Source organism: Podarcis cretensis (assembly GCF_951804945.1).
Source record: "Podarcis cretensis genome assembly, chromosome: 2".
NCBI lineage: Eukaryota > Metazoa > Chordata > Lepidosauria > Squamata > Lacertidae > Podarcis > Podarcis cretensis.
The window spans coordinates 44,272,195-44,288,773 of NC_137171.1; the positions used below are offsets into that span (position 1 = coordinate 44,272,195).

Sequence of the window (16,579 nt, forward strand, 5' to 3'; positions counted from 1 at the left end):
TGGTGCATTGATTCTTTTTCTTTTTCATTGTAATTAATTTTAGGGGCATTTTGGTGCATTGGTCTTTTTTGCTCCCCCCCCCAATTGCAACCCACAATTTTGGGGTGATTTTTTCCCCTTTCTTTTTCTGGGGTGTGGCTCCCACCCTGACAATTGCAACCTTTTGGGCAGAGGGTGGGGAATTTGTACATCGCTTCCCCCACCCTCCCTGCAACGGGAGGCGAGAGTGACAATGTCCAGGATCTCTGCTGCTTTTCCCGACCGCTCTCCAGCTTGAGTGCCCCTCCCTCTGCTGCAAGCTTCCCTAGCAGCATCCTACAGCAGCCGATGGGATGTGATGAGCTTCTTCTTTTCTCCAGCAGCATCCTCAGCGGCGTAACCCCCGGCCCTTTGCTCTTTACAGGATGGCTCGGTTTGGAGACGAGGTGCCAGCCCGCTATGGGGCAGGAGGTGCAGGGGGAGCTGGCTCCGGAACGGCAGGCGGCGGAGGTGGCCGGGGTGCCGGGGGCGTTCGGCAAAGTGGTCCCCCGGGGGCCCAGAGGATATACAAACAGTCAATGGCCCAGCGAGCCCGCACCATGGCACTCTACAACCCCATCCCCGTCCGGCAGAGCTGCCTGACTGTCAACCGCTCCCTCTTCCTCTTCAGTGAGGACAACGTGGTGAGGAAATACGCCAAAAAGATCACCGAATGGCCATATCCTTTCTGTGGGGGGGGGGGCTTCCAGCAACCTAGGCCGCAGTGAACATCTCAAACTTAAGGGGGAAAGAGCAATGGCAAAGCCTGTGTCCCACTTTGGCTCCTGCCTGCATGCCTGGCCCACCCTGTCTCTATGCATGAAGCCTACCTGCACATCCCCCAGCCCAGCGACTGCATACCCATCCCATTCATGCACCACATCTGGATCATTCCTGCATGTGCTACCCCACCTAGTCAGCATGTCTCTACCAAGGGACCTTTATCTTCCACCCTGATTTCTCAAGGCACGATTCAGATGCATGTATGCAACCCTCGAGGCTGACAGCTCTGTCACTGAATGCATCCTTGCTCTGATCCATCTAGCTGAAATGCTTAATTGATGTATTGCCCCCCCCAATGTCTCTCCTCTGATTTTAAGTTGTATATTGCCTCGTGGATTTCTCTCTCTCTCTTTCTCTCTCTCTTTCTCTCTCTCTCCCTACATGCAAGCCTCCCTTGTGCAGAGGCCAGTTGCCTCTCACCAAGCCAAGCATCTCCTGCTTTCTTTATTCCTCCCTTCTCTCCCTCATCCCACTGTACCTCTAATACCTCTTATTGAGCTGCTCTTTCAAGCCAGCTGTCTTTCATCCATGCAAAGGCGGGTGGGGGGGAGGATGGGGAGGAAGGAGAGGACGAGGAGGACCGATAGCATCAGTTTTCATTTCCTCTGGCTCAGGGTTTTGGAGACTGCATTTGTTAGTCATGCCTTCATTTCCCCTTCTTCAGGCAGAGGGGCATATGGAGCCAGGCTTTTCATGTGCCTTCTGGAAAGTCAGCAATCAACTTGGTTCCCAGAGGTGTGCTGTGGAGAGTGGGGCTTCAAAGCACTGTGTCTAGCTAGTTGCGCAGAAAATAAAGGCCCTTATTAATGGGGGAATTGTCAGGTAGTGTTGAGACAGGAGGAGCCAACCTCAGCCTAGTCTCTAGAAAAGGCACATGGTGGGCAAAGAGCAAGCTAATAGAGGCCCTCTGAGCCAAGTGTAGCCCCCATACTAGAGACAGAAATCAAGAGAAAGGGATGTGAAACTGAACCATCAATACGTTCCACTGAGCACATTTTTTCCCCTCCTCCACCCTCCCAGTTTTGAGGTCCAGCATGAGATTTCAGTGCCCCTCTTCATTGATTCATGGGTCTGCTATCCGTTATCTACTATCCAAGTCCTAGATATGTTCAGAGAGCCCAGGGCAGTATTTTGGGAGTGGCATAGGGTGGTGAGAGATATAGGAGGCATGTTGGGTTCATCTGCCTCTGCTGGGCCTTGCAGGGGGAGAGGGGGCTTCTCAGGTCCTCTGATGGTGGAGAAAAATGCAAGATCTGCAGCCGCTGCCTCCCTCACATCAACTCGGTATGTAAAAGATCTTGCTTTCTGTTATAATAGTTTGTATAGTACTTTGTATCTTGTATGAGTCTTTGGGTTTCATAGACTCTAAACCTATGCCTGCCTTGCTTAGAAAAGTTTAGTGTCTGCTATGAGTCAGAATATGGTTTAGGGACAACATATATTATGCCTGGAGAGGTAATTGTTATTTTGGAATGTGCTAAAAATCCTGACACACTCAAGTGCAAGGGGCTAAAATATGAGGCAGATTGCAGGAAGATGCTGTATTCTAGAGCAGGTGTGCTGTGTGTGTGTGTGTGTGTGTGTGTGTGTAGAAAGTCTTTTTAAAGTGTAGTTGTGTTGTACACAGCATATGTGTGTGTGCAATTTTGTCATCCGTGTGTGAGAAGGGAATACACATTTTGTTTACAGGAAAGTGAAGGTAGAGCAAGTCTCTTGAAACCAATGAGTTAATGCAGGTGTAACAAGTCAATCAGGTTACATTGCTGGTTCCTTTCTTATCATACAGTAGATACTTGCAAATATGATTTTCTTAAAATACATACATTGAAAATGATCAAGCTCACTATTGAAATACGGATTACCAAGCATGAGCACTGCAGATATTTGATGTTAGTAAAAGTGGGTACTGAAGAAAACTGTAGGGTGGATGGGTGGAGACAGATGTGTGATGGATAGATGAAAAGCGAATCAGCCAAACTCCTCTCTGTTTGCTGTAATTGTTTATAGATCCTGAGAATCTATTGAAGTATCATGTTGTTTTTGCTTTATTTATTGTTTCATGTGAGTTTGCAATGCTCCTTTTGTTTTTAGGGAGAGGAATGTGATAAAATGTGGGAGTTTGGTCGTGATGAGAGCAGTTTAATCCTGTAGATGAAGTGCTGGCTTCCCTCCCCCCTTCCTGACAATCCAGATTGTAATCTCAGATCAACCACAATCTTATGGGATTACTTTAGGCAAGTTATCCTAGTAATCTTTTTAGACTTAATTTATATCTGTAAAATGAGAATAAACAAACCACGGCTTATAGGGTGAGTTTGTTGGAAGGATAAATGAGACAAGGATTGCAGTGCCCTTTGCACAATAAAAAAAGTATTATAGACAATGGCCACAATGTCTGAGCCCTGTGGGTACATGAGGGGCCCATTGTCAGTTATGGCAGATAGAGCTGTGTAACCACACAGAACTTTTCTACCTCAGTACCATAGCCTTCAATGTGGGAGCCCTGTTTCAATGCACAAGGCTACCTCATTTTCATTATTAATGGAAATCATAGCCATCATCTGTCTAAAAAAACCCAGTTCATCTCCAACAATTTCTCCTTTTGTTACACTTTCCCTAGTGTCCCATCATATTCTTCTAACATTCCATCACGCTGTAGATTAGGGGCTAACAATGCTTAGGCAAACCTGCCCCTCCAAAGGGTGGTGTCTTCTTCTCCTCCATTGCCAGCCAAGAGAGGTTGCTTTTGCGGCACTTGGATGTGGTATTTGGGGCAATGCAGATTGTTGCCTTGGCTTGCTGTGCTCCCCATCCCTCCATCCAATCTCAAAGTGATCATCCAGCAAAACTAAAGGTTGACAGCCAGGCTCTAGCATGACTAAGAAATGCATGAAAGGGTGGGATCCTATGGATAATGGCTGGATCAATTCTGAATGAATACTATTAAGTTATTGGGACAAAGTGATTACAATGTAGGGCTAAGGTGAGAAGGAATCCCATTTCTTTCTACAGGTGCTGGAATCATTAGAGTCAGGTTTAACCCTCTGCACTAATGGCTGCTGTTCATTCCTGTAGGGAAAAGTAAAGCGCTTATCCTTTGTGCTTTCAGTGGAGGCAGACTTGCCTATTGGGAGACTGTGCGGCTCCTTGAGGAGTAGAACAAGGTTCCATCTTCCCCTGCTGAAAGCAGATGTAGGGTGAAAGAAGGAAGGCATATTTTTTGTACTCCCTACCCTGCAAAATCAGGACCTGAGTTCAGAATGGAGAAATGTGGAGTGTTTTAGTAGTTGGTTAATATAATTTATATTACGTTTTTCAAAATAATACTTAATAGTTGCACAAAAATAAAATGTAATAGTGAAAATGCATTTTAAAATTTCAAATGTAAAACACATCAGGATCAAAACCTTAAAAAACCCCTCCAACAACCATAGTTGGAATCAATTATAAATTGCCCTCCAGAATAAGAAGGTTCACAATACCTGTCTAAAAACAGGAAGTGGAGACTTGCTAGATCTTTCCCGGCTTCTGTCCCTCCCCTCCCCCTTTCTGAATGCTCCTTCTGGATTGGGTAGCAGGGGAAATGTATGTTATCAAGGGCCCGAGCCCCACCTGTGATAATGGCCCCAGTGATGGACAGTGGAGTGTGGATGGAGAAGTATAGGAGGGGGGAAGGGGCTAGAACCCTCTGTTCTTTTCCACCTTGCAATTGTTGGGATGTTTACTAATTACTAATAATGGGCATGTGGATTCACACAGGTTTTTATTTTTAAGGAATATAAACACTGGTGTAGGAGTAGGGAATACTGATTGGTGCCAAAACATTGTTGTGTTTGTATCCAGGCAAGGTTGTCGTATTTGTATGAAAGAGCTAGCACTGGATTTAATATATCTGGCATGATGTATTTGAACTCGGGTTCTCTCTGAGAACATTCCTAAATCTAGAAAACACACACTTGAATCTCCAGGTGGGTAGGAAAGCAAGTTTCTTTCTGGCATAGAATTGAAGGTACTCTCACCATCCAAGAGGCCACATACTGCCCCATGTCTAAGGCTGTGTTAGCCAGGGTGGAGCTCTCATTCCCTCACCAACCACCTATGTCTTTTGTGGAAGTGGAAGTCCTACTCATTGTGCAAAATGGATGATCCAGCCATTTCTCAGAGCAAGCTTAGGGGCTTGCAAAAAAAGCCACAGAGGACCAGAGCTATTCTAAGACTTGAGAAGTTTCTCTTGGACCTTGACTAGAGCTGGCAAATGATGAAGAGTTCTAGCCTGTTCTCTAACCACAGGGACAACATTGAATATTCTTAAGAAAGAAGCTGTGGATGGGGAAGTGTGAGTGACTCATGTTTTTTCTCTCCAGTTTCCAAAAAAAGGTGATGTCTATATTTCCCATAGGAAGATACACATTACTTCCGCACCAGGATGGGGGAAGAGCACATCTCTATGTAGGGGATAAATGCATGCCACCTTGCTTTGTTCAGAATTTAAGGACAGTGAGGAAGATGAAGAATAAGTCACCCACACTTCCTCTAATATTGTGTATCTAGGGGGTTGGTGTTCAATGTACTAGGACTTGGACTTAAATGGGTTTACTGGGGGCAGGGTCTTTTTCAGCCGGAACTCGCCGGAACTCAGTTCTGGCACCTCTCAGGTGAGCGCCATTGCCATTATAAGAGAACAAGGGAGGCGTTCCTGGTGAGTTCCAGCATTTCTTTTTCTAGAAAAATAGCAGTGACATGGGGCATGTTCAACCAAAACAAAGCAGGTTGGGGGGTACAATATACTAGGATGCACCCCTGCTCTAGCCTCAGTGAAATGAATGAATCTTCATTCTTGTGCAGGTCTCATTTAATTCACAGGGGCTTGCACAAAATAAATTCCAGGCAGATTGTGCCCTATGACTGGCTGGGGGAAATTGTGCTAGTCCTTTATGCTGCTGTTAGCACTTAATTTTTCCAAGAATGCATCTTATGTAACAGCGTTAGTTAGAACGAGGATGTGAGTGTACTATTGAGTTGGCATTAAAAACACGGATGCAGTGGTTATATGCTGTGTGTATACTCTACAGACAGATGGGCACAAATAAAAACTGGCAGCAAACTGCTTAATCAGTGCAACTGGCCCATTATTGTTTGCATGCTATGGTTATAAAAACAATACCTGTTGTGGCATGAGGTTAGATGGCGTTTGACAATATTGGTGTGCTTTCTGCACTGTGGCCCATGTATCCAATGCAATGGAAGAATTTCCCAAGCCAAATCTCATAAAAACCAATGCAGTTCAGGGTTTCTGCTCTTTGGATAATAACCTGTGTGTGATCATAAAGGATAGAAGAACTGGTTGTCTTAAAACTGCAGGCAGAGAACTTCAACACTTCCCTTGCAGCTGCAGAAAAGATAGTGTGGAAACAGACCACAGTTTTGTCAGTTTCAGAGCAATGATACTGAAGGTTGTCATGTCTCTGACTACCTGGTGGTTCTTTGGAAGCTCTCAGCAGTGAGACACTGTTTTCTTCTCTGGCATCAGTTAATACCATGTACTTCTTTGGGAGTTAATGGTTGGCTTGTTAATTGTTTCTCTTTATTCTTACGGAACATAGAACTTTACAGCTCCTAGGTATTTGGTGTTCATGCCACTACCTTTGCTTGTTTGATATAAAAGAGGAGTGCTGAACAGTTTGTTGACAGGCACTTTCTTTTGCTGCTGCAGCCCCTCCTGATCTCTTTTGCTGTAAATGCCTTGGTTAATTTTCAGCACTTAATCCCGCCCCACTGCTGTCAGGTCTGGCTACCTATAAGGAGGAGAAATATATGTTTTCCTTCCAATTAAAGCAGCAAGTGGGGGCTCAAGAGAACATAGGCTCCCTTTTAGCGACACTGCTGACGCCTTTGAGAAAGTTGGCCTTTTTTGTGCCTTAGTCCTCCTCCCGTCTTCGTACAGTTAGCTGTGACAGCCCTCCGTATCTGCCTTGACTCATTTAGAAATTTCCAGGCATAATCTGTCACTTCCTGTGAGTCTTGTGGGGTCATTATTGGCTGGACCTCTTCATGGTACTGCAGTCCATATAATTAAACGTTTGAATGACCACAGATGAGAATCTGAAAGAGTGTGCATTAGGCAGTTCTAGCCTTTTAAGCTACTGCAGAGGAAGAATAGAGTGGGATTGCTGTGGGGTAGCTTAGCCAGCAGACCATTAAGTGTGCCTAGAACCTGCTTCTCTAGCTTGAACCTAGCCTCTCTGGTTTGCACTTAGTTGCTAGAGGATGTTAGTATAGCCCAGGGAAAGGGTTTCCACAAACAACCATGGCTGTTTGATTCCAACAGCCTTCTGGAACAGAAGATATTGCGGTTGATGGCTGTTATAAAAGGGAGTCTAGATTGGGGTTGAGGTTGTGTGACAATTTCATGCCGGAATCACAGCCAATATGGCAACATGCATAGCTTGCTGTGTGCATTAGCTTTCTGTGAGCATTTAAACTACAGATCTGCATATCCTACATCTTACAGAAAGCCAGTAAGAATTTAGAAAGATGGAGATGGTTCCATGGTCCCTGCCTTTTCTCTTGCCACTAGTCTATCTTTGCCAGCAAAGATACGCAGGGGGATTGAGGGGAGATAGAGAACTGATAGACTGCATTTATTGCAACAAGTTGTTTATTTTGCAGGGAGGCTAAGGGGCTGGGGGTTATGGGTAGACACCCATGAGAATGCCATTTCCCAGAGCTCAGTCTTTCTCTCAGGGTACGTTCAGAGCTAAATTTCCCTACTGGGAGCTGCTTTGGATGTTGTCAAAGAAAAGCAGCGAGTCAAAAGCGCAGTCACTTTCTCATTTGGCTGGTGGCACTTTAGGAGCTTATGTATTTGACCACAGGGTGAGATGCAAAAGTTCTCCTTTGAATGATACTAGAAATACAAATGTTACAAGAAGCCAAATGGCAGAAGTATATTCTAATATTTGGCTGACGGCACTTCTGCATAATGTCTGAACCCCACTAAAACAGGCCTACTCAAAATTCTGCAAAAAACCAAATCACCTCACAGTCTTAGAAGGACAGAAATAGTTGAAGCTGGGCTTCCAGCTGTCATTACTGGGGTTGGATCTTCCCAGTAATCAGTTGCAGTGGTTTGTTGTTGGGAAAATGTAGTTCTTTTCTCAGCTAGTTGTACCTGTTGCACTTGAAATTTTATACTGCAGATATATAGGTGTTGTGGGCATCTATAACAATGCTAGGGATTTATTTAATGACAGTGCATCATTCTCGTATGATGCTGTATTGAAACAAAGGTGTTTTTTTTAAAAAAAAAACACTTTCACATGTCACTTCCATCTTTCAAAGGAATCCTTTTTTTGAGGCTGCATCCTCTGATCATCTTGGTTCTGTGTCCCTTTGAGGATTTCTATATAAAATGGCAGGTTTTGTTTTCAGCTGTCTATTTTTGGTCATATAGCATTTCATTGCAGTCATCCAATTTATTGTGTAGTCAGTGGCCATTAAACAGATGAACTAAACAGAGTGTGTGTGTGTGTGTGTGTGTGTGTGTGTGTAAATTGGATTCCCCCACCTATCCAAGTCTGCATATGTTCATTGGCACTTGAAGACACTGGCTGTCATCTGTCATTTTATCCCGTATATTGTGAGATCTTCTTATAGTTTTGAATCTATGTATATATGACCAACAGGCTTCTGGAGGGCACCAGGGTGAGGAATGTTGAACTAGAATATCCTTTTCCTTGTGTTGGTAGATTCTGCTGAAGAACTCCAATTATTTTTGCAGAAACTGTGCTAATGGTTCTTTAAATTACCATATTTTTAGTGAGTCTAATAATTCTCTTGATTCCCACATTATTTAATATTATGCTTATTGGATGGCAATGTTCAAGATTATTTTTGCTGCCTAAAAGAAAAGTATTTATGTTAGTTCTTTTCAAGCCAGTTTTCTTTTCAGGAGCCAGTTTTAGTGGTGCTTACATATGTGGATTAGTTCAGCTATTTTGTATAAGATCTTCCCCAACTGTTGGATGATTATTATATTGTCCCCCAATATGTTTATCAATTTAAACTTCTCAGACAACAGTTTGAACCTTTTTATCTCTTGAAAATTGTTGTTCTTATCCATGTCATATCCATGATATATTTCATCTGCAATTAAATTTCCTTCAATTTGATACAGTGTTAATTTGACAAGTGAGATGACATTAATCTGGTAATCAGCTCCTTCAAATCAAAATTGGAAAGTAGACTATACCTTGGAAGGCTTGGCTATTATTTCAAGTTTCTATCCCCGTTAAAATCCTATCCCCCACTCCCATTGAAAATTGGGAAACTGAACCCAGTTTAGCCCTTCTGTTTATTGTACTTACTGGTTGGGAGCTGGGGAATATTGCTCAAGAAAAGGAACTCCTGGTTCCTGGCAAGATTTGCAACTGCACCTGTTTCATTTGTGTTATGCATGTTTTCTTAATCATGCAAGGTGAATGTGAATTACACCACGGTGTATGTGCAGCAATTTCAGCAAACATGTAGTCCCACTATATTCTAAGCAAGTATCAATCTACTCATAGATTTCATTTAGCTTCCCTTTCATGGCCTTGATGTCATTGATTGCTCCTCTTACACCTTTATGGTCTAATGGCTCCATCACCCAATTCCCAGCTGACTTCCTCCTCCTGATGTAGTTAAATAAAAACACGAAACCCTTATTGTTAGCATTTCTGTCTTCAGCTCCTCAAATTTCTTCTGGAGTGTCACATTGCAATCTTACATTTAACTTGCCAGAAGTGATGCTCATAAACTATTCAGGGATTCAGATTGCACAATCTCATTAGCCACTTTAGTATCACCATATTCTTGCAAATTACTCCTTTAGGTTGCAACCCCTATACACGTTTGCCTGGGAGCAAGTCCTACTGAACACTATTGAGGTTACTTCTCTGGGTATAGGATTTCAGTTTGACAAATCCTTGGCTATGCGGCCTAGGACCCACGTACCTACGGGACCGCCTCTCCTGGTATGCCCCGCGGAGGACCTTAAGGTCCACAAATGACAACACTTTGGAGGTCCCAAGTCGCAAGGTAGTTAGATTGGTCTCAACTAGGGCCAGGGCCTTTTCAGTACTGGCCCTGACTTGGTGGAATGCTCTGTCACAAGAGACTAGGGGCCTGCAGGACTTGACATCTTTCTGCAGGGCCTGCAAGACAGAGCTGTTCTGCCTGGCCTTTGGTTTGGACTCAGTCTGACCCTTATGTTTCCTTCCCCTTATGGTTTTGATCTATGGGCTACTATTAAAATGAGGCTACATTTTAAATTGTATTTTTAACCTGTATTTTAAATTGCCCCTCATTATGTTTTTATTGTAATTTTACTGGTGTTAGCCGCCCTGAGCCCGGCTCTGGCCAGGGAGGGCAGGATATAAATAAATTTTATGATGATGATGATGATGATGATGATGATGATGAACAAAAGGGGAAAACACTGGAACTTTAGCTTTGGTTATTGACAGGAGCGAGCCAGCAGAAAATCACACTGAGCAGGCTAAAGTTACCTTTTTATTAGCAAAGCAGGAGTGTCAGGCCTAATGAGCACAACAACTCCGGTCTTGTCCCCCTGAAGCAGTTGCTGAGACTAAAGGTTCCTTCCTTCTCACAGCCAGCTATGTCTCTTCCTCTCTTGGGTTTCCCCCCAAGCAATCGGAGACTGTGCCTATGTGCTTGCCTTTTCTCCTCCCGCTACATGCCTCTCATAGTTCTAGGAGGGCAGGGAGAAGGGGAGCTGGTCACAGCAAGAGGGGGAGACACCCGCGATTCTGCACCAACTTGACTCAAATCTGCCTCTTTGCCTCCCTCATCCCACTCTCCTGCTTCAGCTTCTGACTGATTCTGGACTTCTCTCTGGTACAGACTCTCTCAGCTGACTAAGCCCTCTTACCTCTTCAGCTTCTGACACCTCCTCCTCCTAGTCTTCTCGATCCTCCTCTGACCACTCATCATAAAACCTCCGATCCCTGGGCTCTGAGCCTTCTTCCCTTGGGGCTCACCAGTTGGTTCCTCCCATTATTCCTCTGTGCCCAACCCGTCCATGACAGTTATTCAGGAGCAAGCATCTTATTTTGTGTTCTGTGCATGCAAGAGTAAAGGCTTCCTCTCGTGAAAAGTGGGGGGTTGTGTAAGCACTCTGTGGAAATTTACTAGAGAGTTTCCCTTTAAGTCTCCTTTTAGAGAGACTTGAAGAGCTGAAGGGATTTAGCCCATAAAAAGAGATGGGAAGTAACAATGGGAAATCACTAGGCCTAGTTAGTCTGGCTGCTACTTTTTAACCGTAGAATAATGTCCTTGTCATTATTTTTGCCTTGATTCTTGAACAGAACACATACACACATAAGGCTATGTGTGCTAAAAAAAAAAAAAAAAAAAAAGCTCACCACCACTACCATTGTGGCAGTCAGCCCACATTCAGTGGTCCCACTTCAATAATGTTATACATGGCATCGTTTGGAAATGCAAGTAAGAGACATATGCCAGTACTTTGACCTTCTATCACTGTTTCCATTGCCAATGATTCACATCAGTCCCACCTTTAAATGTTACTTCACCTGGACAATTTCGAAAATGACTGCTGTGTGCAAATATGTATGATCGCTATTGGTCACCTCTGTGTTCATTAAGGTATGGCAGATTTTTTTTTTAATTACAGCAATATATTTTTTAATTAAAAAAAATAGTCAGGACTGGAGACTATATGGGACAAAAGCAACAGCGACAGGCTCAGGGGTGACGAAAGTGAGCACAACCGGGATGGCCTTCAAAATTGTTAAAATTGTTAGGCAATGTAATTGATACCCCTGTAATGTTCTCATAAGCAAAATTATTCAGGAGTAGGTTTGGGTGTAAACTGAAATGTTTTAAGATTTGTGAAGAGGAAACAGTCAGTCATGTACAGGCAACACCTCATTTCTGCAGGGGTTGTGTTCTGGGTCAAAGTATGCATAAGCCTGTTCGCCCCCACCCCGTTCTTCCCCCATTCCTCCCTCTTCTGGGGAGGACCAGTGTGTTGGCCGTCATCTATTGAATGCTCCTAAAATGGTTGCTGCCTGTAATCACTCATGTAACTCCACTTTGGTCTTCAAAGGGACTTAGTTCATACATTACCATTATGTGGCATCACTTCTTGTGATTCAGTCCCAATTGCTTGAGTAACGTCTGAAAAGGGGAATAACGAAGTTGAGCGAATGACGTGGGTATCTGCACCAGCGTCACCATCAAGGTGTTGTTGTTTTTAGAAATAGATACACTGTGAGACTAGACCATATGGAACAGGTTCCTATACTGCAATACTGACACATGAATTGGGCCTGAAAGGAGAGTGAAAGTGGTTCACGAGAACATTGCCAAGAAAAGGCTCCCTTCCTCACTTCTGAGTGTGTTGCCGTGACTCATAGTGTGGAAGATTATGACTTCCTCTCTGAGAAGCTGTTCCATCATGTGAACTATGCGTAGTCCATTTATGCGTTCAATGTAAATTATGGGGAAACTAGCAAAGGAGGACTCTAGATGCTCCCGTGAGAGAACGTGATTCTATAGGTGAATATGACCTAGTTTACCCCCCACCCCAACAATATACATAATGAATAGTACAGAAGGAAAGTACACATATATCAAGTAGCCTCTACAGAGGGACATAATGAGGTCATTGTTTTTGAGGGATATTACAGTTTTTCAGAAACATACCAACCATTTTGTCAATTTCCCCATGAGAACATTTTAGTAAAAGTTGGCAAAGAGGAGGTAATACTTTTAAGAGCTGCCAAATAGAAAAGAAAAAGATCTAACAAAAATTCATAGAAATTGATCTCAGCATAGAAGCACAATGCTAATTATGCATTGCATGTATAGAGTTGCTGCCTGGCTATTTCCGCCCCCTTTCAACTCAGTTTTAAATTCATATATAATGAAATATGCACCAGCCCTCTTTTTTTCTCTTCTTCAGGGAGACATTGCAGCTCTAGGTATATTTCCATATTGGTGTCACTGAGTCAAATCAGAAGACAGCCTGATCTGTTGCCAACCAGGTGACCATTCTTAGTCCAGAGAGACACTGTCATTGATCCCTCCAGAGAAAGAATCTTCTACATTGAGAATACTGGCCCTACTCCACTCTCTAACTGTATACATATTAAATTCATTGGGCAAATTCCAGATTCTCTCCTGAGCTTGTATTTTTGCCTCCAGGTCACACCCAGAGCTTACTTAGACAGTTAGTTGAAAATGTGCCTCTCTCACATCTTGGCCTCTGTGAGAATCCCTGCAATGCTAAAACAATGGTGCAAAATTGAGTTGATGCATAATGAATGGAGAGGTAGCTTTTCAATAAGGAGCATAGCCTTGTTACAGAGTTAGCTATGCTGCTGTCTCCTATCATTCATTTCTTTTTGGGGGGACACACACACACATACAAACAATACAGATAGCAAAGCAGGAGATGCAAAAATGGGGAGTGCATGGAGGCTGATGCTGATTAATCCCAATGAAAATCTCTTGCTAGAGTAACCTGGGCTCTGGGTTCTGCTGTGGTCCCAAGTCAGAGTCCCAAAATTGTCAAAGGAATTCTCCCACATTTGGCTTGCTTTGACTCTCATGTGGGCCCCTTCTTTACAAGCTCAGCGCTGATATAATATGATACGGGCAGGGCGGTTGTCTCTCTCATTTTCAGTGATGTCACAGGGACTATCCAAAAGGAACCTGAAACACTTGTACTACCACAATGAATAGAGCAGTTGCTATCTCCATATACTGCTAGATAATGGGGAGAAACTGGATTCAGTGTGCACTTTGAGGCTAATCTATCTACCGGTAATTTGCACTTTCTGAAACAATTTGAGAAACCTGCAAAATTTGCACGTATCTAGATTTTGTGATCCAGTTGTCCAACCAACATTCATTATTTGCAAAAGTGCATATACTGGGGGAAGTTGATTGCAATGATGTAAACATTAGTTAAAACTGCATACCAAAATGTCTTGATTGTGAAAAATTTGCACTGAAATGCTGATTAATTTTCCAGACATTAAAAAAACAACAACCCTCAAGTTGCTTCAGAAATGTAGGGAACTGAATACAAGATTGGAAAAATGAGAAACTGAGAGAACTGAAATTGACAGACCCTTCCATCCTTTTTGCATATATATAATATAACACATTGTAAATCGCAATAACCTGCAGGCTTAGGAAAGCAGTATCCCCCCACCCCCCAGCAATATCATAGGAGGAATTCAGTCTTGCACTAAGGCAATCATTCCAACAGCACAAGCATTTTGGTTTGCCAGACAGAACAATTCCCCCTCCCTCCAGGGAGTGGGGGGCCGGGGGGGGGGTGGAGGAGAGAGGGGAAAGCCTCATTGTGCAAGCCAAAGTCCTTGCTTGGGATTTCTGTTGATGGGACTCATTTGTTGAATCCTGCCCATTGTGATTCAAAGGCTGGGAAATTGTGTTGCTCATAAAGCTGAAGCACCTGCTTTGGGGAAGATGTCTGAATCGCATCCAGTGTATGAGAACATCTATATAAAGTGTAGTCATCCTAAGTGAGACCTGCAACAAAATGGATAGGATTCCAGCCATTCCAGCCATTCCATTGCATTCCATTCCTCCCCTCCTCCATTCAGTCAGCAAACCAGGCCCACTAAGCATACCCAGTACTCAACTGACTTTTTTTTTTGGGGGGGGGGGTCCCCCAACTTTGCTTTACTATTTATCTCATCAGTCTCAAGTCAATCTGTGGTGACTTTTGCAAGTGCGTTCAGCTAAGGTGTGGTGCTTTCTGGATCTCCTGCCATGCCACTGAGCTATCAAAATGTAAGGTTCAGTCCTTTAAAACACTTCTGCCACAATTGTACTTCCCTCCACCCTTTCTCAGTAGTATTTCTGTCACTGGGGGTGTTTTTGTATACTTCAGTATAAAATCCTAAGAGCCTGACTGGATGAGACCAAAGGTCTACCTAGTTTAGCATCCTATTCTAACAGCAGCTAACCAGATGCCTCTGAGACGTCTGCAAGCAGGCCATAGCACTCTCCCTTCTTGTGAGGAGGCCCCACAATTGGTGTACAGATGCATACAGATGCATGCTACTTCTGAGAGTGGATATAGAACGTGGTGTAGGGAAGTTTTTAAAGAGGCTTGTGGCTTCAGGAATTCGATCAAATTTCAAGTTACCACTTTTCATTGGTGCTTATATATTGACACATTTCCTTGAATCACTTGGAGCAGTTTCCTCTGCAGGTGCCCTTTCTGAATATCACTTGCTCTCTTCTGGTAGCATACAACTTTACATTGCATGCATTGATCAGGAGAGGAGGAGGCAGAGGAGAGAACTAATAGGTAGATGCTACTAATACTATACTGTGGGTTGCATTAGATGACTATGTGGATTGTTCAATGCTGGAGGCTCATCCCTTGCGTAAGTAAGTTTAAGCATGTGCTGATATTGTTCAAGACTTGGCTCTGTACAAATAATTAAACACCTGGAGCCTGACTTGGATCCTCTGCACGTAAGTATCATATCAAAAATAAGGGGCAGGACAGAAAATCACTTCCAACTAATACCATTGCAAAGGTCATGTGTGCCCAATGGCACTGGGAGGTTTGGGATAGCTCGATGGAGAAGCTTCTTCTTCTCCTTCTTCTTGTTTGCTAAGGCCAATAAGGCATAGAATTACCTGCAAGCTTATCTGAGTGGATTTATCAGGGGAAGGTCACAGGGGTAAGCATCCCCTGGAGTCTAATATTACAACCTGGATGTGTGGGCCCTGCTTTTGCTATCCCAGCAGGTTGGAGCAAAAATGACAGATTTTCCATCTGATTTGGTTGTTGTGGGCATTCTTCTTTTCCTTCATCAGCCTTTCCTTGGAGAATAGCTTTGAGGAGTTATCCAGGAAGAGGCTGGGATAATTAATGGATTTTTACTGGTCCACTTCACAGATCACATTAAACCATACTTTTATACAAACTGTGGTTTAATATGAATGCGTTGCATGCTGATGAGCAAGGGTCAACAGTTCTTGCAGTGTGCCTCCCTTGCTACACCTGCTGCCACACAGTGGATGAAACAAACCAGAGTCTGGTTTGTAATGTTGTCCAAACTTGCGCAAGTGGTTTTCTTTCCCCAGATAATCCACAAGTGGTAAGCCAAGAATAAACTTTGGTTGCCAGTAATTATTTGGAGATAAACTAACCAAAAGATGAAGTTGCAGGCCAGACTCTAGCTTGCTTTTTCTGTGGCGCAGCAGGAGTGAGTGAGGAGCACTGTGAGAACTTTTGAGCTCGCTTACATTAAACCATAGCTTGTTTGAAATTATGGTTTTAAGTAGCATGTGGCCCAGGCTCATACATTTTCTGCATGCTTTGTGTTTCCCCCCTCAAAATGGGCATTTCAAGTTGTACCACAAAATGCAGGGTTGGCTTTGTAGAATGTGATGTGGTGCTGTTACACAAAAACACATTTCTTCTGCTTTATCCTTGTGCAGTCTGTGATTCTTAGAGGAGCCTCAGAGAAAATACTGCTGTGGAGAGAAAAGGAAGTGCACTTGTATCCACTTCCTGTCCCTCTGCACCCCTGACTCATTAGGCAGCTGAAGCATTTTCTGGGTAGGGGAGATGTAAAAGTTGTAGAATCATAGAATCATAGCAGTGTAGAGTTGGAAGGGACCCCTAGGGTTATCTAGTCCAACCCCCTGCAGTGCAGGAATATCAATTAAAGCATCCATGACAGATGGCCATCCAACC

General features: G+C 43.5%; 1 protein-coding gene across 1 annotated transcript in view; it reads left to right on the plus strand.

Moving 5' to 3' along the window:
- Positions 1-16,579, plus strand: part of CACNA1A (calcium voltage-gated channel subunit alpha1 A) — a 253,604-nt gene that overhangs the window by 49,151 nt on the left and 187,874 nt on the right. The window contains exon 3 of the mRNA XM_079966539.1: positions 404-696. Within this exon, the coding sequence (XP_079822665.1) occupies positions 404-696 (293 nt within the window). The remainder of the gene's footprint in view (positions 1-403; positions 697-16,579) is intronic.